Here is a 23654-nt window from a genome sequence, read left to right as displayed (position 1 = left end):
AGGCCCTAACCAAAATCAAGGTCCTGTTGTGGCAGGCACATAGTGAGTGACAGTCCCTTCCCAAGAAAATTTATAATCTAAATAGACAAGAGAGGAAAGGGTTGAAAGAGAAAACAGAGGTACAATTACTTGCCCAAGGTGAAACAGTGGCAGGCCTGAGACTAGAAGCCCCAGTCTCATGTGCCCAAGTCTAGTGCACTTAACCACTACATCATACTGCCTTCCTTAAATAATTCACTACTCAAAGCAGGGTCAATGGGACTCCATGCAGGCATAGGGGTCTGTCTTCATATAGTCAACGGCCAGATGGCCTCAGCTGGTTAATTTCAGACTGCCAACCCTTTCGACATAATAATTCCAATTTTATTTCACCTATTTTCCTGCTTTAGCAAATTTTAATAAATCATTTTGCACTTTTATTTCAGATAGACAAAGAGGACCAACACAGGAAAGACCTGAAAAAGGTCATTCAAATTGAGATAGCATTCACCTTAACATGGAAACCCAGGATAAAGTGAGACTGTGTCAGTATGTAAGATGTTTATAACGTCTAACTCAGTATGAGAGAACAATTTAAAATTTATAAAGGTTGCAGCTTTGACATGAAATATAGATATATAGGTATGTAAAAAATATCAAAGTCCCGATGAAGGGAAACTTAAGTATAAAAGTTTCCTTTATATCATTTATACTTCTGTTCTACTGTAATTTAGTGCCCCTGTTATCCAGTCTAGTATTTTCTCACTATATGAACCTCTTGCCTTTGCTCTACTGGCAATGCCAGTTTCTGTCACCATTTTGTTCACTTCTCCCTTAAATTATCTTTCCTCTTTTTTTCACCCTTTTGTCTGACATGAATGCCCCATCAAAAGCTGAAAAGCCACCATCTTTCTTCTTCATATCCCTCTTCTACAATGCTTACAAAACACTGCAGTTTAACAATGGTTAGGCAGGTGGCAAGGTGGGCCTGCTGGTCGTTTTGCTTGATGTGTTCATTTTACTGTTATCTCTTTCTCCAGCCCTCCTCTTCCAATTCATCAGCTTCATTGACTGGGACCTCTGAATACTACTAAAATACAAACAAGATAAACCACCTTCTTACTAATTGCTGCCAGATTCATTATTGCAGCCCAGCACTGTAACTGTGGTATTCCTACACTGGACAAATGTTTTGATAAAGTGTGGGCAGGGCCGGCTCTAAGTTTTTTGCTGCCCCAAGCAAAAAAAATTTTGGCTACCCCCCGCTCCAGCGCCGGCTCCTCCGCACCCCTTGCTGCCCAGCCTTGTGCTTCCCTTCCCCCCCGACCGAGTGTCCCCCCGCACCCCGCCATGACTGGGCTCCTCTCTTCCCCGACAAATACGCAGTGCCCCACCGCATCATCTAGCTCTGCAGCCTCCACCTCTGAGGCGTCTATCCCCATGCCCCAGCCCTGCACCTCCTTCCGTCGGCCTGGGTGACTGGTAACTCGCGCAACTTTCGCAGGGCAGGTTATTCAGCAGGAATTTTGGATGTGCACAAAACACAGACAGGATTGGTTCCCATATGGTTACAGAGCTGCAGTAAAGTGGAACAATTTTCAGCTTGTGTGATTGGAGGATCTCTGGATACATATTATAAGACTGTCCTACATAAATGAGGAAAAGTTGAGGTGCCTTTATTATTTTTTTGTTCCACTCTTTCTTTCTATGGGGAATTTGCCAATGCAATACCACTGTCTTCCTTTTAAACAAACTAACAAAAAAAAGGCAATGGCGGTTGAAAATAGTAATTCCAGCTTTAATAACCACTGGGAAGCATTTCTTACTCAATTTTATCCTACTTTTTCTACAGCAACTTACAGTGGATGGTGGCAGGGTGGAGCTACCCTCCCTCCCCGTGGAGTGTCCTGTTTTTTGAACGTTAAAATACGGTCTCCCTACCCTTCACAGTGCAACTCTCCACTCACAGCAGGCTGCCGCAAGAGGTCCCCCTCCTTCCTTTCCAGTTGGTAGTGTCCAAGGGAATGCTGGGAAATGTAGTTCTTTTCCTGCTCCAGGGCTAGCTCTATAGGCAGGGAGCTAACCAAGGAACTACAGCTCCCAGAGCCCCCTGTTGGTTCTCAGGTCCCATGCTGTCCCTGCCGCCCCTGCAAATGGGCTGCCCCAAACAGGTGCTTGCCTTGCTGGTGCCTAGAGCCGCTGGAGTGTGGGACATTCTTGTTGCATTAATATACACTAAAAAGTAGCATAGGAAAATGATCATTATTTTGCTGTTTGGGTTCCATTTTATTAAATACACAGCTTCTCACATACAAACTGTTAGACCATCCAGCCATTTGTGCCATAATAATTTACTGTGTAACATTTAGAAAGTTCATCTTATCTACTGTATCTATTCATTATGCTTGTAATGAGTTCTTTACTCTTACTCATTTGATTCCTGCAATTTTGGCATTTCTTGGTCGCAAATGCATGACTTCATACTGATTTGGTCAGTTTTCCAGAATCCAGCAGACATAGCAGTATTTAAGATAAAGATCAGGCTTGGTGGTGAAAACAGATCAGCTTCACCTTTCAAAGCACAAACAAAAACTCCAGTGTGAGATGTATAAGGTGTTTAAATCATATGGCAGTATTCCTTCCCACTCACCTTTATTTTTCAAGCTATGAGTAGCAAACAGGGGCCACTGGTGGAGACTGAACTCCTCTCACAAGGGCAAAATAGAAGAACTTTAATGTCAGTGGGGCTGCCCAAGAGACAGAGAAATGATTACATGCACTTAAGCCAAAGTACTTCATGTGCACATCATTTAATATAACTTGTGTTATGCTGGTGTCTCATTGGTTGAAGCTAGGATTCTAGTAGAAACCCTGACGGAGTGATTGACAGATTGATTTAATGTTTTAGGCCGTATTACCCAAGATGTTTTTTGAGTATTTTGAGGTTCAAAAATGAAGTCACCATAAAAATCAGTATAACGTCATACCTACATACAACAGAGTACAGTGTTCGTAATGGCTTCACCCCACAATTAGAGTGACAGTGGCTGAGCCCATCCCAGAGAGGTGGAGTTAGCAGAATGGACCTCCCTTCTCCTTTCCAAGCTTTTTGCATGGCTGATACAGAGGATTTTGCAATTGGCTGAAAGTTCATGCAGACAGACTGATATTATTTCCAAACCACAACCATGAACATAAGAAATTAAGAATGGCCATATGGAGCAGACCAAAAGTCCATTGAGCCCAGTATCCCACTGTTGACTCATATTCAATCTGTGATCCACTATAACCCCCAGATCCTTTTCAGTAGTATTAGTGCCTACCCAGTTATTTACCATTTTGTAGTTGTGCATTTGATTTTTCCTCCCTAAGTGTAGAATTTTGCACTTGTCTTTTTAAAATTTCATCTTGTTGATTTCAGACCATTTCTCCAATTTTTCAAGGTCATTTTGAATTCTAATCCTAACCTCCAAAGGGCCTGTAAACTCCTCCATCTTGGCATCATCTGAAATTTTAAAAACATACTCTCCATTCCATCATCCAATTTATTAATAAAAATATCAAATATTGTTGGATCCAGGACAAACCCACATGGGATCCATTAGATGCATACTCCCCGTTTGGCAGTGAATAGTAATAACTACTCTGACTACAGTCTTTCAACCAATTTTGCACCTTTTAGTTATTTCATCTAGACCACATCTCCCTACTTTGCTTATGAGACTGTCATGTGGGTCTGTATCAAAAAAGCCTTACTAACATGAAGGTATAAAACATTTACAGTTTTATCCTCCCATCCACTAGTCCAGTAACACTGTCAAAGAAGAAAATTAGGTTGGTGTGGTATGATGTGTTCTTTACAAATCTATTTTGACTATTACTTATATATATATATATGTGCTTACAAATTGATTAGAGAGACAAGGTTGGTGAGGCAATATTTTTTATTGGACCAACTTCTGTTGATAAGAGACAAACTTTCAAACCACACACAGTTCTTCATCAGGCCTGGGAGAGTATTCCAAGAACCATGGCTAAATGCAAGGTGTAACATATCATTTAGCATAAGTAACTAGCACTTATTCTAAGGGACCATTCAAGGTAGAATGGTCTGTTAACACTTCTGCAGACATAGGACAAAAAGAGGGGGTTAGTGGGTTAAAGAGTGTTGTAATAAGACATACATCTAGTGTCTCTGTTCAGTCCAAGATTGTTAGCATCTAGCAGAGTTATGAATTTAAGCTCCCAGGCTTGTCTTTTGAAAGTATTGTTCAGGTTTCCTTTGAGGATGAGGAGTGATAGGTCAGATATAGAGTGATCGCTTTGTGAAAAGTGTTCACCCACAAGTGATACGGTCTTTTATCATTTTCCTATATGAGTTCATCCAAGAGTGTAGTGGTTATCTGGTTTCACTCACATAGTTGTTATTGGGGCATTTAGTGCACTGGATGGATGAGGTATATTGTATATTGTGATAGGTATGTGTAGGATCCATGGATCTTGAAAGGTGTGCTGTGGGGGATGTTGATCATTGTAACAAAGGTGATATGTTTGCAAGTTTTGCCAGATGTAAATAATTTTGTGCCTTAGCCTCTCTTATTTTGTCCTTACATGCTTGTGTTATTCTTTTGTACTCCTCTTTAGTAATTTCCCCATATTTCAACTTCTTGTAAGATTACTTTTTGATTCTCTGGTAAAGAGCTCTTGAAACAGACTCCTTGACCTGAATAAGCCTACTACTATTCTTTTTACCTTTCCTTTGCATCAGGATAGTTCGCTCTTACAGCTTTAATATTGTCTCTGGGAAATTAACAGCTCTCCTGCACTCCTTTTTCCCTTGAACCTTACCTAGCAGTTCTCTGAGTTTGTTAAAGTCTGAATTTTTGAAGTTTATTGTCCTTATTCTGCTATTCTCATTCCTTCCTTTCCTTAGAGTCATGAAATCTGTCATGTCATGATCACTTCCACCCAAATTGCCTTCATCCTTCAGATTCACAACCAATTCCTCCCTGTTGGTCAGAATCATATCTACAATCTACAATGGCTGTCCCCTGGTTACTTTCTTTAGAGTCCATATCACTTATATATTCCAAGAACTTACTGGACATTTTGGGTTTTGCTGTGTTACTTAGCCAACTGATGTCTGGGTAGTTAAAGTCTCCCATTATTAATGAGTCTTGTGTATTGGATATTTCTGTGATTTATTTTAGAAATGCCTCATCCACCTCCTACTTCTGATTTGGTAGCCTGTAGTAAACCCCACCTATGACATCTCCCTGTTTTCCCCCTGTTGTTTTCACCCAAATATTTTCAGCTAGTCTGCATCTCACCTCCTTCTGGACCTCTCAACAATTATACATATTTTGATATACAATGCATCATTGCCTCCTTTTCCCCCTGCCTTTCTTTCCTAAACCCCTCTATGCCAATTCCAGTCCAGTCATGAGATGTATCCCACCATGTCTCTTTGATGCCAGTTAAGTCATGATTTAGCTTATGTACTAATAATTCCAGTTCTTCCTGTTTATTCCTTGCATTCATATTTTACATATTCGCACAGTCAACCTGTGGAACTCTTTGCCAGAGGGTGTTGTAAAGGCCAAGACTGTAACAGGGTTCAGAAAAGAACTAGATAAGTTCATGGATGATAGATCCATCTATGGCTATTAGCCAGCACGAGTAGGGATGGTGTCCCTAGCCTCTGTTTGCCAGAAGCTGGGAATGGGGAATAAGGGATGGATCACTGGTGATTACCTGTTCTGTTCATTCCCCGTGAAGCACCTGGCATTGGCCACTGTTGGAAGACAGGATACTGGGCTAGATGGACCTTTGGTCTGACCCAGTAGGGTCATTCTTATATTCTTACATTCTTATATTCATTGTTGTGGTTTGAAAATTAGTATCAGTCTATCTGCATGAACTTTCAGCCAACTGAAAATTCCACTGTTATCAGCCATACAAAAAGCTTGGAAAGGAGAAGGGAGGTCCATTCTGCTACCTCCACCTCTCTGGGAGGGGCTCAGCCACTGTCACTCTAATTGTGGGGTGAAGCCACTGCAAACTCTGTATCCTGTTGTATGTAGGGTCCCAGATTACCTTGATCCAGCCTAGGGCCTAGTATCGAGGAGTCTTCCCCCAACCCAACACCGATTAGAGCATTGTTTTGTATCTACATTCAAAATAAATTTAGATTTGGTATGCATGATATGGGGAAGGAAGTGTTAGTGAATGAGAGAACAAGAGGAGGGTGGCGTTTCCCTAGCTCTGATAGTCTGACATCGACTCAACTCTGAAAGTAAAAAGAAAAAAAAAGGACAGGCATTGCTTGCTTATTGGGTCATGTTATACTTTTTTGCTCTAGGCCTTTTTAGCAGTAATGGAATTTTACACACAATGAATCAGATGGGAGAATCAAAACTAAAATTAATACTAGCCCTCTGAAAGAAGCCAGTGCAACCAAAATCCAAGCACTCCATATAATTGTCAGTTGTCCTGATATTATTAAAGACATGAAACCAGTTGACTTTGGTTGTGGATGAATCATCTTTCCCCCCCTTAGTTTTGTGAAAATTTAGCCATCTGTATATGCAGATTTGCATTTTTACTACTAAAATCACTCACACACACAAGCTCTTGTTCTTTCTCCAGAATTACTGTATTCAGTTTTGGGCATAATTTGCTACACTGAAAGAAACTCACCCATACAGTAATGCTACACTGAAAGAAATGGTACACATACAGTAATGCTACACTAAAAGAAACTCACCCATACTGTAATATGGCTAACATGGATTAGAATCAGACATTAGTAAGAATTTCCATGATTAGTGTGAAATATTTTTCTGTTTTTACATGTAAATGTTAACTCAAGGCAAGTGAAGTGAACTCAAGTGATGGCACTCAGATTACTTCCATGACAGATTAAGTGTCCTGAGTGTTAATTAGGATATGTCCATCAGAAATACTGAACTTGATGCTCGCTATATTTAGTAAGTCACAAGGTCTTTAATTAAGCTTCACTGAATTTTAAAATAAATGAATGAGCTTTTTCTTCTATGCAATTTTTCACTGCAGCAATGGAGTTCAAATTAATCTCTATAGCACACTGGTAAAAATAAAGCAATGAGAGAAAACATCAAATGGACCACACACAAAAATGTAAACCAACCCCCAACAATTCCTGATAACTACACCATATCTCACCTGCCAATAAACCAAAACAAATAACCCCCTTGGAGCTAACATGCTATTTGCTGCCATCACATTGTTTTTGTCTTGTCTACAAGATTATTTTATCAGGACAAAGACTGTCTGCTACTCTGTGTCTGTACAATGGTCTACCACAAAGGGCCCCAGATCTTGGTTGGTCACTAGGCACTACTGTGATAAATATGATTATTAATAATAATTAAAATATGCATGCAGGGAACTCAGAAACTTGCTTGTCAACTGACACTTTGGGAAGTGGATACTGCCACTGCCTTATCCGCTCCAGCTGATGGGTTCAAAGCTCCTCAGTAAAACCACCACACAATTGTACTTTTCTGTTGCATATCAGTGCTTTCAGCAATTCTTTTCCTAATGTTAATTTTTTCCACAGATCCTCCAAGAACTTCAAGGATTTCAGGAAAGCTACAAAAGACCTTTGCCCTCCACAGCAATCCTATTTGCATTTACACATTGGCGCCTGGTTCCGACAGCCTCGACACTCTACCTAGCTGGTTCCCCTGCAGCCATAAATCTCAGCCACCATGGGTAAAGGGGGCATTTTAATGCTACTGGGGATATTTGCACCTGCGACTGGGCCAAGAGATCTGCAATAAAACCCCATGTTGCCTCCCTTAAAGTCCTGTTGACTGAGTTTGGTTGCCTGAAAGGGAAAGTCATCCATCAACCTTCTGCTCCACCATGAACCAATTCCAAAAATGCACAGTAGGTTTGTTCTTGCAATCTAAACCCCATTTAACAGTAGATCCCTCCTGGAGGTCACAGAAGGGGAGTGCCATACCTTCCAACATGAAGACTTTGTGTATTTCATCTGGTATTAGTACTGGGTCAGAGAGATTTTTTTCCCCCTTCAATCTGGTAAATGTCAGTGTACAATTGGAGATAGAAAGAGACAGACAGAGAGAGAGAAACCTAGCTTCCATATTAAGCAGCTCAAGAGACAAAGAACAGCCTTACCCTTCCAGAGAAATGGTTCGTTGTAAGCTCATTGTGGGTGGACGCGTTGCAGTACTGTGCTGGGAATGACTGTATAGACAAGGAAGAATAAAGAAAAGTATTTGTTAAAGAAATATGACTCTACTTGCTGATTCTCTTGTTCTTACTGTAATGGGTAGTCACAATTAAGATATAACAGATGACCTAGAAATAATTATCAGATTACTGAAATTACTGAGAGATATTCCTATGCATCTCTCATATGTACTGATCCTTGTGCTCTCTCTCTCTTTGAATAATAAGGGGAAGAAACCAATTATCTTGTCTCCTGTTTAATAAGATGTTATTCCTCATTAAAAACAGATTATAACTAGACAGACTTGGAAGGATCTATCTTTTAAAAACATGTATGAATACAAAAGATTGTATTTTTCAAGTGACTTACAACAACTCAGATGCTAATTGTTATTTATATAAAATGTAGCAGTAGAACAACTGGGAAATGAAATCAAAGTGCTGTTATCAGCATACTTCTCTATGCTAATTTTTTGTTGTTTGCTATGTAGAATTTTCAGCACAAGATTTTGCAATCTGCATCTCTATAAGTTGTAACTATGGAAATGTTTTCCAGTGGATTTTAGATGGAGGGAGATATTGATTATTACAGACATTTACTATTCATAGCTACTGTTTTAAAACCAAATAATTTTCAGCACAGTCCAAACTGTGGATACACAATGTAAACAGAAACTGGACAATAGCTTTTATTTAAAATAAGTATGATAATAAAGGCAGTAATAGACCCCCAGACTGAACTGACTAGCATCACCAAAATTAAAATAGTTGACTGCCAGCGGTAGTATTGGATTTGACATTAAATTAAAGAATACGCACCAGGAGAAGTGGGGGAATGAGATAAAGCTGACAGTAACACAGATATTTTGATGGTTAAAACAAGTCACATTGTATTGACTCTCCCAGAAATTTAGTCGTGGGGCTGGGTAGAATTGTTCCATCACTTTTAAAAGCACAACCTTCTGGAAGCTACACTACTAGAAGTAATATAAAATGATAATGCCCTTTCTAGATAGTAGCAGATGTAATTATGAACTCACTAGCTATTTCAATGCTTGCCTATAGTGAAGCTATTAGCACTCTAAATATGATATATAACCAGAAACCACTTTGGTAATCCTCAAGCTATGGTTTCTAGAGCTGGCCAGAAAATTGAAATCCCTTCCTGTGAAAGATATTTTTCTGTATGAATCAGGAAGGAACTTCTAGAAAAATACCATTTGGGGCAAACCAAAACAGAATTTTTGAGGTTACTGACTGCCTGCCTGGTTCCTCAGGAGCCAGCTGCCTGGGGAGGCAACCAGCTCAGGAGCAGGGCAACCATGGGAGCTACTCAGCTGGGAAGCTAGCCACCCAGTTCTTTGAGTAGCCGATGAAACAGGGGGCAGGCTAGGCTGGTGAGCTTTGGAGCCCGCCAGACGGGCTGTGGTGCAACCTGGAAGCCATGGGATCCTGGCTTCCCAGTCAGCCCTCCAGGTGAACTGCCAAGAACCTGGAAAGCTGGAGCTTTCATTTCAATATTCCTGAGGAAAATGTTGATTTTGTAGAAACGGCACTATCCATTGGAAAATCATTCTATTGGAAAATTTCTGAGCAGCTCCAGTGGTTTCTCTCATACCAACTCATGACTGATTGCAAAACCTGTTGCGCGCGCACACACACATCCAGTGGGGACAGTAGCATACAGTCACTTCAGTACAGCACTGGAGAACTTAGAATATCAGTAGTTGAACCAGTTCTGCTCTCATACTGGCACAAATCAAATGGAAAGATTCCCACTGGTTACTGTGGTAGCAGGATTGGGCCCATAGACAGAAGGCTGCAGAAATTTCACGGGACTCTACTGTGATTAGTTTAAGTGTTTACATGGTATAAATTTTGGTTCTACCACACTGTGTAGGAAAAATAAACTTTAATGCCGTTATATATCATTGATCCACTAAGTTACAGTTTTTGCCTTTTGCTATAAAGCACTATACAGTTATTGAACAACTATGACAGTCTGTTAGGATTAAATACTGCATTATATTTTCATTAAAAATTAAGCTCAGCGTCAGTGGGTATCACACGTATATCTTACTGTTCATTTCATTTTGCTGCCTAACCAATATATGCTGTGTGATGGAGGACACAATTCAATAAACAATGTCATTTCTCTAGCTGTCTAGCATATGAAGTTGAAACATATGGCGCTGTACCACAGGGCAAGCACTACACTCGCTCCCCACTTTCATTTCCAGTAGCTAGTGCTTCACATTATTTCCATTTTTAGAGTGTACGTTGTGAAGTGGTAAACAGAATTAGAAATAAATGGTCAGTTTTCAGAATGGAGAGACTTAAATAGTGGTGTCTCCCAGAGATCTGTACTGGCCTAGTGTTGTTCAACATATTCATAAATGATCTGGGAAAAGGGGTAAACAGTGAGGTGACAAAATTTGCAGATGATACAAAATTACTCAGGATAATTAAGTCCAAAGCAGACTGCGAATAGTTACAAAAGGATCTCACAAAACTGGGTGATTGGGCAACAAAATGGCAGATGAAATTCAATGTTGATAAATGCAATGCAATGCACATTGGAAAACATAATCCCACCATGCATATAAAATGATGGGGTTTAAATTAGCTGTTTCCACTCAAGAAAGAGATCTTGACAAGGGTGATGTCATGCTAGGAGTCTACTACAGGCTACCTAACCAGGTGGAAGAGGTGGATGAGGCTTTTTTTAAACAACTAACAAAATCATCCAAAGCCCAAGATTTGGTGGTGATGGGGGACTTCAACTATCCAGATATATGTTGGGAAAATAACACCGCGGGGCACAGACTATCCAATAAGTTCCTGGACTGCATTGCAGACAACTTTTTATTTCAGAAGGTTGAAAAAGCTACTAGGGGGGAAGCTGTTCTAGACTTGATTTTAACAAATAGGGAGGAACTCGTTGAGAATTTGAAAGTAGAAGGAAGCTTGGGTGAAAGTGATCATGAAATCATAGAGTTTGCAATTCTAAGGAAGGGTAGAAGGGAGTACAGCAAAATAGAGACAATGGATTTCAGGAAGGCGGATTTTGGTAAGCTCAGAGAGCTGATAGGTAAGGTCCCATGGGAATCAAGACTGAGGGGAAAAACAACTGAGGAGAGTTGGCAGTTTTTCAAAGGGACACTATTAAGGGCCCAAAAGCAAGCTATTCCGATGGGTAGGAAAGATAGAAAATGTGGCAAAAGACCACCTTGGCTTAACCACGAGATCTTGCATGACCTACAAAATAAAAAGGAGTCATATAAAAAATGGAAACTAGGTCAGATTACAAAGGATGAATATAGGCAAATAACACAGGAATGCAGGGGCAAGATTAGAAAGGCAAAGGCACAAAATGAGCTCAAACTAGCTATGGGAATAAAGGGAAACAAGAAGTCTTTTTATCAATACATGAGAACCAAGAGGAAGACCAAGGACAGGGTAGGCCCACTGCTCAGTGAGGAGGGAGAAACAGTAACAGGAAACTTGGAAATGGCAGAGATGCTTAATGACTTCTTTGTTTCGGTCTTCACTGAGAAGTCTGAAGGAATGTCTAACATAGTGAATGCTTATGGGAAGGGGGTAGGTTTAGAAGATAAAATAAAAAAAGAGCAAGTTAAAAATCACTTAGAAAAGTTAGATGCCTGCAAGTCACCAGGGCCTGATGAAATGCATCCTAGAATACTCAAGGAGTTAATAGAGGAGGTATCTGAGCCTCTAGCTATTATCTTTGGAAAGTCATGGGAGACGGGAGAGATTCCAGAAGACTGGAAAAGGGCAAATATAGTGCCCATCTATAAAAAAGGAAATAAAAACAACCCAGGAAACTACAGACCAGTTAGTTTAACTTCTGTGCCAGGGAAGATAATGGAGCAAGTAATTAAAGAAATCATCTGCAAACACTTGGAAGGTGGTAAGGTGATAGGGAATAGCCAGCATGGATTTGTAAAGAACAAATCATGTCAAACCAATCTGATAGCTTTCTTTGATAAGATAACGAGTCTTGTGGATAAGGGAGAAGCGGTGGATGTGGTATACCTAGACTTTAGTAAGGCATTTGATACGGTCTCGCATGATATCCTTATCGATAAACTAGGCAAATACAATTTAGATGGGGCTACTATAAGGTGGGTGCATAACTGGCTGGATAACCGTACTCAGAGAGTAGTTATTAATGGCTCCCAATCCTGCTGGAAAGGTATAACAAGTGGGGTTCCGCAGGGGTCTGTTTTGGGACCGGCTCTGTTCAATATCTTCATCAACGACTTAGATGTTGGCATAGAAAGTACGCTTATTAAGTTTGCGGACGATACCAAACTGGGAGGGATTGCAACTGCTTTGGAGGACAGGGTCAAAATTCAAAATGATCTGGACAAATTGGAGAAATGGTCTGAGGTAAACCGGATGAAGTTCAATAAAGACAAATGCAAAGTGCTCCACTTAGGAAGGAACAATCAGTTTCACACATACAGAATGGGAAGAGACTGTCTAGGAAGGAGTATGGCAGAAAGAGATCTAGGGGTCATAGTGGACCACAAGCTAAATATGAGTCAACAGTGTGATACTGTTGCAAAAAAAGCAAACGTGATTCTGGGATGCATTAACAGGTGTGTTGTAAACAAGACACGAGAAGTCATTCTTCCGCTCTACTCTGCGCTGGTTAGGCCTCAACTGGAGTATTGTGTCCAGTTCTGGGCACCGCATTTCAAGAAAGATGTGGAGAAATTGGAGAGGGTCCAGAGAAGAGCAACAAGAATGATTAAAGGTCTTGAGAACATGACCTATGAAGGAAGGCTGAAAGAATTGGGTTTATTTAGTTTGGAAAAGAGAAGACTGAGAGGGGACATGATAGCAGTTTTCAGGTATTTAAAAGGGTATCATCAGGAGGAGGGAGAAAACTTGTTCACCTTAGCCTCTAATGATAGAACAAGAAGCAATGGGCTTAAACTGCAGCAAGGGAGATTTAGGTTGGACATTAGGAAAAAGTTCCTAACTGTCAGGGTGGTTGGACACTGGAATAAATTGCCTAGGGAGGTTGTGGAATCTCCATCTCCGGAGATATTTAAGAGTGGGTTAGATAAATGTCTATCAGGGATGCTCTAGACAGTATTTGGTCCTGCCATGAGGCAGGAGACTGGACTCGATGACTTCTCGAGGTCCCTTCCAGTCCTAGAATCTATGAATCTATGCTTACACAATGGCAGGAAAGATTTATCAAAACCTGTTGCTAGAAGCTGGCACAGAGGCAACTAACAGAGTCAGACAAGGATTCGATTTTCAATTTGAGTGACTGACAAAAGACAATTAAAATCTCCACCGACCCAGTAAATCCTATAAGAATCCTAGTTTTTCTAGGAATGTCATCACTGCAAGATCTGTCCCCAAAAGGAAATCTGATCTGGCAGCTCTCCTCAAGATATTTTAACCCTCGGTCACTTTTTCAAGCCATCTTCCTTATTAGAAGGAATACAATAGACTCTTGCAATCAGAGCAGGAACACTTGTGTCCATTCATAACTAATCAAGACAGCTTTAATTCTGAGGGTGGGATTTTCAAAAGCAATCAGCCCTGGACTATCTCTGCTACCACTGAGGTCATGGGTTACACTCCCATTCATTTCAGTAGAAGCACATTTAGACCCGTGCTTAGCGCTTGGAAAATTCCAGCCTAAATATGACTATCAACAGCAAACTGCTCACCATCCATTCATAAAGCTAAGAAAAGAAAGGTTCAGAAAACAAGTGTCAAATTATAGTAACAAATACATTTGAGGGAATGATGACGTGGTCTTAGATGTCCACAAGTAAATACAAAGAGATTACAGTCCATTCAGTAAATGAATGAATTCAGGGTTGTGAATTAATGCTTCAATTCTAAAAGGGTCAAAATGAAGAAAGGGACCACCCTGATCATCCTAACAAAGAAAGAGTCCAAGTTTCCAACTAACCAGTAATACCTCATCTGCTGAATTCAAACTGATCCCAAGCATTAATATTTCATACAGACTATTTAGTACAAAACCTAAATCATAAAACTAGTTTGACAAATCAAGTTCTTTCTAATCATTTTTAACACTGGAGAAATAATTATAAGAATTACATCTTAATTTTTTTTCCTTTGGACCTTACAGTAGTAGAGAAAACGGTTTTTGTGGTAATGAAGAACTGCAGAAGAGTGCTGTTATTTTCTCATTCATAGATGGAGCTGCTACTAGGAGAAGAAACTCAGTGTTACAAACACCAGCGTTATGAACTGACTAGTCAACCACACACCTCATTTGGAATCAGAAGTAACCAATCAGGCAGCAGAGACAAAAAAAAATAGGCAAATAGTGTACAATATAGTACAGTGTGATATGTAAGCTACTAAAAGATATAAAGGGAAAGTTTTTAAAAAAAAAGACATCAAGGAGTCCGGTGGCACCTTACAGACCGACAGATTTATTTGGGCATAAGCTTTCGTGGGTAAAAAACCCTTCTTCAGATGCATGGGGTTTTTTAACCCATGAAAGCTTACGCCCAAATAAACCTGTTAGTCTTTAAGGTGCTACTGGACTACTCGGTGTTTTTGTGCACATAGACTAATATGGCTACTTCTCTGATTTAAAAAAAAAAAGATTTGACAAGGTAAAGAAGCCGCTTCTGTACTTGTTTCCTTTAAATTAAGATGTTAAAAGCAACATTTTTCTTCTGCATAGTAAAGTTTCAAAGCTGTATTAAGTAAATGTTGAGTTCTACTTTTGAAAAACAGCCATAACATTTTGTGTAGCGTTATGAACATTTCAGGTACAAACAACCTCCAATTCCTCAGGTGTTCATAAATGTGAAGTTCTGCTGTACTTTGTGTGCCCTCCAATTTGCCTACAGCGCCCAGGATGCCAGCAATTAATGAGGTACAGCACATAGTTATCAATGCCTCATAAAGAAAGTGACTGTTACCTCCTGCCTTACTCTTTGACACGATGCAACTGCACAAAGGCTCTCTTGTGCCCCCCCCTCAGCACTGCAATGTCGTATCTAATTTATTGTTCACTATCACTCAATGTACATATATCAATATTTGCAATGCCCAATTTTACATCAACATTTTTCTATTTAAAAAAGTTATATTTGGAATAATATGTATAGCACGGAGTTAAGCTTTGATTTTAACATTTCTAGCAAAACAGATTCACACCCTGATAACAAGTAATGTGTGCAGTTTGCACTTGTGCCTTCCTGAGGGAAAGGATTACTCAAGGTCAACACCACTCCAGATACTCTGCTTCCAGAGGGGTCAGAGAAGGAATAATAGTTACAGCTCATCAAAGTTGGCCCAACAGAGGAGGATGAACCCACATTATTATGATATACCATTATAATTGTGCCTGGAGGCCCCTTCTGAGATCAGGACCCCATTGTGTAAACATGTAAGAGATTCTACAACCTAAAGAGCTTACGGATTAAATACACAAATTGTTGGAGAGGATGCAGGTCCTGTACCAGGAACAGAACTCAGGACTCTTAACTCCCAGTTTAGGGCTCTCTCCACTGGCCCAAACTGCCTCACATAACACATAATTGGTGCTGTGGCTATGCTTATTCTACACTCTAAGGGGCACGTACTATGGTTTACTGTCACCATAGTTGAGCCTTTACAGCAGGGGTGATAATTCAGTATGATAGGGATTTAGTTGGTACAGTTACCATTAACAAGTACTGCATGACAATTGCCATGCACTGATCACACTATACTAAACTACATTAGGTCAATACCGATATTTTCTAGAGCTGTGCCTTACTTAATGAAACTCATAAGCAAGTGAAGGCACTCGGTTTTTAGTTCCATTACAACTTAAATCCTTGTATCTAAATACCTCTCCAGTTAATTGCAGGCAAAACTCAGGCTGAGTTTCAAGCAAATCTGAGCCATTATAGTTTCAGATGGAAACCAGGCAAATCTGAATGGTTACAGTTCAAAGCTAAACTTAGAAGCACAAAAGGAAGAAGATTTGCACAAAACCCTCTGTGATCCCAAAACACCAAATAGCAGGCTGTTCAAATATATGCCAGCTGCATTATTTAATAATGGTCTAAATACACAGAAATGGTTTCCTATTGCCTAAAGAGAAGGCCTCATCTATGTACAGTCTAGCAGAGTGAGGCATTAAAACAAGTATAACTTTTATGGGACTGCTGGGGCAAAAATCCCTGATTATTGATTAAAGAGAGACACTTGCTGCTGCTTCTGTAGCTTCTCAAAATGAGAGCTGCAGAAGTAAACAATTTACTATACAATATTCTGAAATGCTGTAAACCAGGCCAGGAAAATGTCTATCCCGACCCTGACAAAAAATGTGTGTCTGCACTTCATAAAGTCTAATGACCAGAATGTATAGTTTGTGCTAATCTTTATCAACAGCCAATTTCTGATCACTAGTGTAGTCTATGATAGGGTAAATAAGAATACATGATTATAAATAGATTGCTGATACAGACTAACACGGCTACCACTCTGATAGCTTTCCATACAGTTTCTTGGCTAAATACACTAGACTAAATTGGAATAACTTCCTTCTCTCTGCAGATACAGTAATTAACTCTCAGATATGTACCAAAATGGTGCACATTAACTCCAATCATCCAGGCAAGGCAGTTAAAATAGGATATTCTTTGCATTAATGGACCGGTTTATTAAGATGGAAAGAATAATCGTAACAAAAGTGTATTAGATTACTATTACCATTTAAAATAAATTAGAAACTGCATCCTCAATATTGCATGTACTCACTAATTACCTTCTGCTCTAATACTGTGTTCACTGACACTAGTGTGGTACCTTCTGAATAATAGTATCTGGCTTATTTATACGCATATTGTCTTTAGGCAACATATTTTTGGGTGTGTATTGAATGCTTGTCCTTTTCTTCAAATGGACTCTGGACAGACACAACCCTCGGCAGGGTTAGGGCCATACATATATATATATGAAAAAGGAGAAATGGAAAGAAACTTACTTGCTGCCATTGATGTCAATGGAAATAAGAACAGGCCCACTGGGGATGTATGTGGGGGAGGTAGATAATAAGAAGGATAAACATGAAAATTCTCAACATACATCCTTGAGTAATACTAGCAGGCAAAACCAAACCAGAAATAACACACACAATACAACCACACAAATGAGCTGAATAATGTTAATCAGAAAATAAAACAGCGGTACCAATGAACATACTGTCAAAGTGCAAGGTGAATGGCAAATGAATGCAGTATCTTAGGATGTGCTGTTTCTAATCTCTTGTAGGTGGTAGTAAACATTTATGCACCTCTTGACTTCAATGGAAATTGTGGGCACTCAGCAGTTCATAGGACACATTCAGTATTTTGCAAGATAAGGCTCTAAAATGGAGTATAAAGTTAAAACAGGTAGGACATCATTTACAATGGCTGTTAATCTTCATGTTTCTGGGCGTAAGAGGCTCACTACATGGGGTCAGGAATAAATACATCCCTGTGGTACAGCACTGCAGTACCATCCAAGTACTTTAGCTATTTATTTTGCTTTCCTCTGATATAGGCCAGATATCATACTAGGAAGAATACTAGACTAGAAGGATCATTTGTGTGTTCCATTATGGAAACTCTTATGCCCCTACACAAGATTAGGCCTAGACAGCACTCATTTAAAGAAACTCAGTACATTCAATATTTGAAGAGAAAGAATTGTATCGGAGTCTTTGCTGGTCATTAAAGTGAACAGTTTTAGTTATAAACCCAATTGGATACATCGAGTAAAACTGTATTAGAGGTTATGGGCGGAGAGAGGGAGAGAAGCTGGGTTTAAAAGTTTTTAAGAATTAGTGGTGCTACAAATGCATGAGTGAGATTATGAACAGCTAATTTATAACATTCCTGGGAATCAATATAATGCTGTTGTCCGTTTAATAGGATAAATCCTGGGAAGACAGCAAAAGCAGTCTGAGTTTTCCTTCATGAGAACTTTTTAGATTTTTCTTCCTGCTTGTCAACCACTTCTTATAATGTGGATCCTCTCAGGGATACATCTTCCTGGAACCAGTTGGAAGACTTTTATTTAATTTATTTAAATAAATTTGATTTAATGTGATTTGTCAGGTTTCTGGTCTCCTCTCTTTTGGGCAAAGAGCTTTTCATTTATTAGGCTCAAACCTCCCCTTAGTACCTGCAGCTGAAAATGTACTCATCTCTTCATGAATCTTTGCACTTTGGTTCTGTTCTCCTGTGTGCTTGTTGCACCTCAAATTAGGAGCTATCAATAAATATAATCACAGCTGAATTTATACCAAGAAAATATCCTCTTCTCAACAAGGGCCATTAACAGATTTCAATTCTCATGAAGCAGCCCCAAAGGGAAGAGTCACGCAAAAGAGATCTATCTGAAGATGGGACTACTGTGTTAACGCTTCCTAGACTATCATTACAGCCTCCTGTGTCAATTCTGCCCATGTTATTTTTGTGCATGAAGCAGTTCCACAACAAATCTGTGAGTGCTCTCCAATCAACTAATACTAAACACTTCATAGATAATACATTTATGAATCATTTGTGATGCAAAAACTGATGGCAGCTGTAAAGATGTGCCCAACAGTTTGGATGCTCATCCAAGTTTTCAAATCTTGCATCTGCAAGAGTGGCAGGAAATCTTGTTACAACAGGTTTGTGTTATAATTCCAGTTTCTGTGGAATCTGATTTATGTGTCCCTATTATTTATGAAAATCCACTATTAAAATAACATTATGTTTAAACAACCTTATTTTCAAGCAATAGAAGCTTGAGAAAAGAACAAGTCTGAGTAAATAAAGAGACAAGAAACCCAGCGAATGAGTCAGTCATCAATTGCTCCTTCTGGGTATAAAATGCTGATTCCTGTACTAAGTAGTACAGTTTGATTGCCTATTTCCTCATGGCCCAACAACAGCTTTTTGAGACATTGCAGCCATCTGAGGCATCTAATCTAGTTTTAACTTTCTGCAGATGTGCAATAATCTGCCTCCTACATTAAGGTTTTATCCTGATCTTTTATAGTTAGCGATTGGGTTAAGTTCTGAAACATGAGGCTTCATATCCCTTCCAAATGGTTTCTTAGCTCTAATTGTAACAGCTCTGGACATTCTTGTTACCCATATAAGGAACCGTTCATGTTTTAATCTTGCTAAATCCTTGTGGTTTAGCTCTTTATCCAGACTCAAAATAAACAATGGGGCTTCCCTCTGAAAATTATTCTACAGTCCAATGACATCATCTTGATTTATTTATTTATTTATTTGGGGGGGAGGGAGGCTTCAAGATGCAGACAGTGTAATGGAAGCCAAGATTTTCTTTTCATGTATAGGCTGTGCTGCAATATGAATTTGGAAGATTTCTTTTTAAATTGTGTTTTATTTGTAGCTCTTTTTAATAAATAAGTTTGAAACTTACCAGCTCCACCACAGACATTTGTTTGACCCTGGGCAAGTCACTTAATCTTTGTGTATCTCAGTTCTCCAGCTGTAAAAATATGGATACTAGCAACTCCCTACTTCACAGGCATGCTGTGAAGATGAATACTAGGGCTGTCAATTAATCGCAGTTAATGCCTACAATTAACTGAAAACACAATTAACATGTTAATCGCAGTGGAAAGGCAGGCATCACTTGCCAAGGGACCTGACAGTGTCCAGTCAGGTACAGTAACCCAAGCCACCACTGGAGAGCTGGAAGAGACAAGAATTGGTTCTCATCCCGGCTCTGGCAGAGAGGTAGGGATCCTGACTCCTTCGCACCGTGATCCATTGTCCCTAGCTGGCCACTTGCTTCCAGGACCAATATCCTCTCTTCCCTGCCCCATGCCATACCCCATTGTTCCCAGCTGGCCACTTGCCCCCAGGACCAACCCACCCGCCCCACATCATGCCCCATTGGATCCGGCCAGCCACTCATTCCCAGGACTGACGGTCCTCCCCCACATGCCATAACCCATTGTTCCCAGCTGTCCACTTGCCCCCAGGACTGCCCCGCCCCACCCCACGCCATGCCCTATTACCTCCAGACAGCCACTCACTCCCAGGACTGACAGCTCTCCTCCATGCCATGCCTACATCATTGTTCCCTGCCAGCCACTTGCTCCCAGGACCGACTCCCCCGAGCCATGCCACACTGCCTCCAGTCAGCCACTCGCTCCTGGGACTGACAGCCCCCCACAGCATGCCCCATTGCCCTGGCCAGCCACTCGCTCCTGCGACCAACCCTGACCTTCCTTGGCTCCATGACCCAATGCATCCTAGCTGGCCCCTCGCTTCAGGGGGTGTCCCATAGAGAACAGGGGCCTGGCAAGCTCTGCTACTCTGCACCAGCCTCTCCTTCCCTGGCACATGCAGAGTCCCTAAGGTAAAATCCACCCTCCCCTGCAAACAAGGGCTCGCTCAGCTGAAGGGAGCCCACCTAGCTCAGTAAAAGGAGTTTAATAGCACTGTTTAACAGGGCAATTAAAACTGAGATTAATTTTTTAAAATCACTTGACAGGTCTAATAAATACATTAAAAGAGTATGAGGCACTCAGAAACCACAGTACTGGGGTCATAAAAGCACCTAAGTTGGAAAGAAAATGACACTAATCTGTACTATTCACGAAATGAATGGGTGACTGTTTAGGAATATTTGGCATATCTGTTTAGTTGTATAATGGTTAAAGTTCTATTGGTTGATACCAATTTAGCTGTATTTTTTTTAATAGTTTTTAATCCATCAGTTTCTGTCTCTTAACAAAAATACCCAGCAACTGTTATAATGCAGAAATAGTACAATGGGTCAGTTAAATCATCAAAGAGTGACTTGAGAGAAATGGTTTATTTTCAATGTGAAAAAAACTATGACAGGTTTTATGCAGGTGTCTTTAAAACAGATTTTTTTTTGTTCTATGCTAATCCTTATGAAAAGATTTGTTTTTCTCTACTGCTGATTATTAAGAGATAAGTTTCTGTATAGAAGTACTATGTTTGTAAGTTTATTATCTGACAGCATCTCATGCTGGCTGGATTGTGTAGGCCAAGAGCAAACAGATTTACTCTTCAGATCATGTGAGGAACTCAGCCCCATTGTGCTGCTGTAGACTTCTAGGGAGGAAATTATTGATGCCAAAGAGATCATGTGGAATTTTAGCTTTCGGATGAATACGTTTAGTCAACATAGGTCGAGAATTGGCCTCCCTCCCCTTTCTTTCAGGGGATCAAGAAATCTCCTCTTGATGCTGAGGTGGAATCTTTTCTATGGCTCGCTGGAGAAGAAGGGGGTCTACATTCCTGGAGAAGCTCTTTGTGAGAGCGGTCTCTGAAAATAAACTAGGAAGGGGGTTTGTGGGTAGGAGTTGCCAGAAACTTGATCAGATAGCCTCTGTGAATAACTTCCAGTACCCATTTGTTGCTAGTTAGGACCCTTCAGTTGCAGGCAAGTTGAGTAAGGTAGCCTCCAAAAAGAAACTCTTCGACTGAAGGTTAGACTGAGATATGGCAGTGGATGTTGCAGAGGCTGTGTTCCTAGATCTATAAATCCTCTGTATTTCAAGTGATAGTTCCTGTTTATGTTGATAATAAAAGGACCGAGGAGGTGGTCTCACCCTGTACCTCTGTTTGTAATGTTTTGTCTTGGAGGTGGGGGGAAAGATGTCCAGAGAGCAAAGAGTTGTCCTCAAACCAGGCCCAACCCTGGATAGTACTCTGCACCTCGCTAGGGAAACCTGAGGATTGTAACAAGAGTCTTGCCTCATAACAATGGCTGTAGACATTCCTCTGGACTCCTGGGTCTGCAGCATTCACCATGGCCTGAAAGGAAGTTCTGGCCATCAATCTGCCCTTGTCAATGAAGGCCTGGAAGTGGCTCTACCCTCTTCTGGGAGTTCACTCTTAAAATCTAAAATCTTGGTATAACTGGTAAAAATCATATTTAGCCATATTTAGTTAAACTGTATTAAACCCCTGTGTGGACACTCTCATTCAGAATAAAATAGGCCTTAATTCAGTTGAGTTTAAGGCCCTCCCTTTCTGGTTTCTTGCTTAGATATGCTATGGTTGTTGCAGAGGTCTGCTAAGACCTACTGATTTAGCTGCTTTTGGCAATAAGCATGATAATCAATATTCCAGTTATCACTAGTGGTCCAGGTTTTTTGGTGATTTGCCAAGATCTCCCCATACAATCTGAATGCCCAGATTTGCAAATGCCTCCAAAATATGAATTTAAAGTTATATTACCTTTTAAAACAAAAAAGGCAGTTCTTCCCAACACCTAAGTTCAGGATTCTGTGATTGTCTTAGCTGACAATATTCCTCCCACCCCCAATTAATGGCCATTTAATTCTGAATGAGTGTGTCCACACAGGGGTTTAATACGGGTTAACTAACCCACTTTGAATTCAGATTAATTTTTTAGTATGGTGCAAAAAGCAGCCAATAGGAGAGGGACTGCAAGGAACAGCCAATTAGGGTTTGGCAGGCCCATATAAAAAGGGCTGCAGGGCAGAGCAACTTCAGTTACTCCCGGGTGCTTAAGAAGAGAAGAGAGCCAGCACCTGGGCAGGATCAGGGGAGTGAGAGCGAGTTTCTGGCAGGTTGCAAGGCTGCAGGCTGTGGCCCTGAGATAAGGGTAGAGATGGAGGGAAGGGGCCCAGGGAAGTATTTTGAGAAGTTGGAGGGGCTGTGGCAAGTGGCAGCCATCTATAGGGTCCCTGGGCTGGGACCTGGAGTAGTTGGTGGGCCTGGGTCCCCATTCCCCCTCTGCCCCAGCTACTGAGGAAGTGGCCATACAATTGGCTGCAGCTCCACTGAAGGAAGTGGCTGGACAGCAGACGGCAATTCCCCAGGAAGTGGGAGCACAGAATGAAGCACTGCCAGAGGACTGTGTCATGAAGAGGACACTGGTCCTGGGAGTGATGTGGGTCCTGGAGCAGAAGCGGCGGCAGCAAGACAACACTAGAAGAAGGTGCACTGGCTAGCAGAGTTAATCTCTGGGACAGCCAGTAGGAGGTGCCGCAGTGGTGAGTCAAACCTCACCACAGTGCCATTGGGTAGACAAGCCCTTAGGCTGCTAAATCACTTAGGCTTTCCAATGCTGAGTGGAGCAACACCTAAATACATTTAAAAATCTGTACCTAAGGCCATGTCTACACTACGGGATAATATCGAATTAGCTAAAATCGGTTTTATAAAACTGATATTATAAATTCGATTTCATGCGGCCACACTAGGCACAGTAATTCGGCGTTGTCCGTCCATGGTCCGAGGCTAACGTAGATTTCTGAAGCGTTGCATTGTGGGTAGCTCTTCCGTAGCTATCCCATAGTTCCCGCAGTCTCCCCCGCCCCTTGGAATTCTGGGTTGAATCATTATTGTCGCGGGTGGTTCTGGGTAAATGTCGTCAGTCATTCCTTCCTC

The 23654-nt window shown here is 40.7% G+C and overlaps 1 protein-coding gene across 16 annotated transcripts in view; it reads right to left on the bottom strand.

Moving 5' to 3' along the window:
• Positions 1 to 23654, bottom strand: part of DLG2 (discs large MAGUK scaffold protein 2) — a 1558615-nt gene that overhangs the window by 333620 nt on the left and 1201341 nt on the right. For all 16 annotated transcript variants that reach the window (XM_075061772.1, XM_075061757.1, XM_075061758.1 and 13 more), the window contains one exon: positions 8164 to 8232. In XM_075061772.1, the coding sequence (XP_074917873.1) occupies positions 8164 to 8232 (69 nt within the window). The remainder of the gene's footprint in view (positions 1 to 8163; positions 8233 to 23654) is intronic.

Source organism: Chelonoidis abingdonii, chromosome 1, assembly GCF_003597395.2.
Source record: "Chelonoidis abingdonii isolate Lonesome George chromosome 1, CheloAbing_2.0, whole genome shotgun sequence".
Lineage (NCBI taxonomy): Eukaryota > Metazoa > Chordata > Testudines > Testudinidae > Chelonoidis > Chelonoidis abingdonii.
This window is presented reverse-complemented; position numbering and strand designations above follow the sequence as displayed.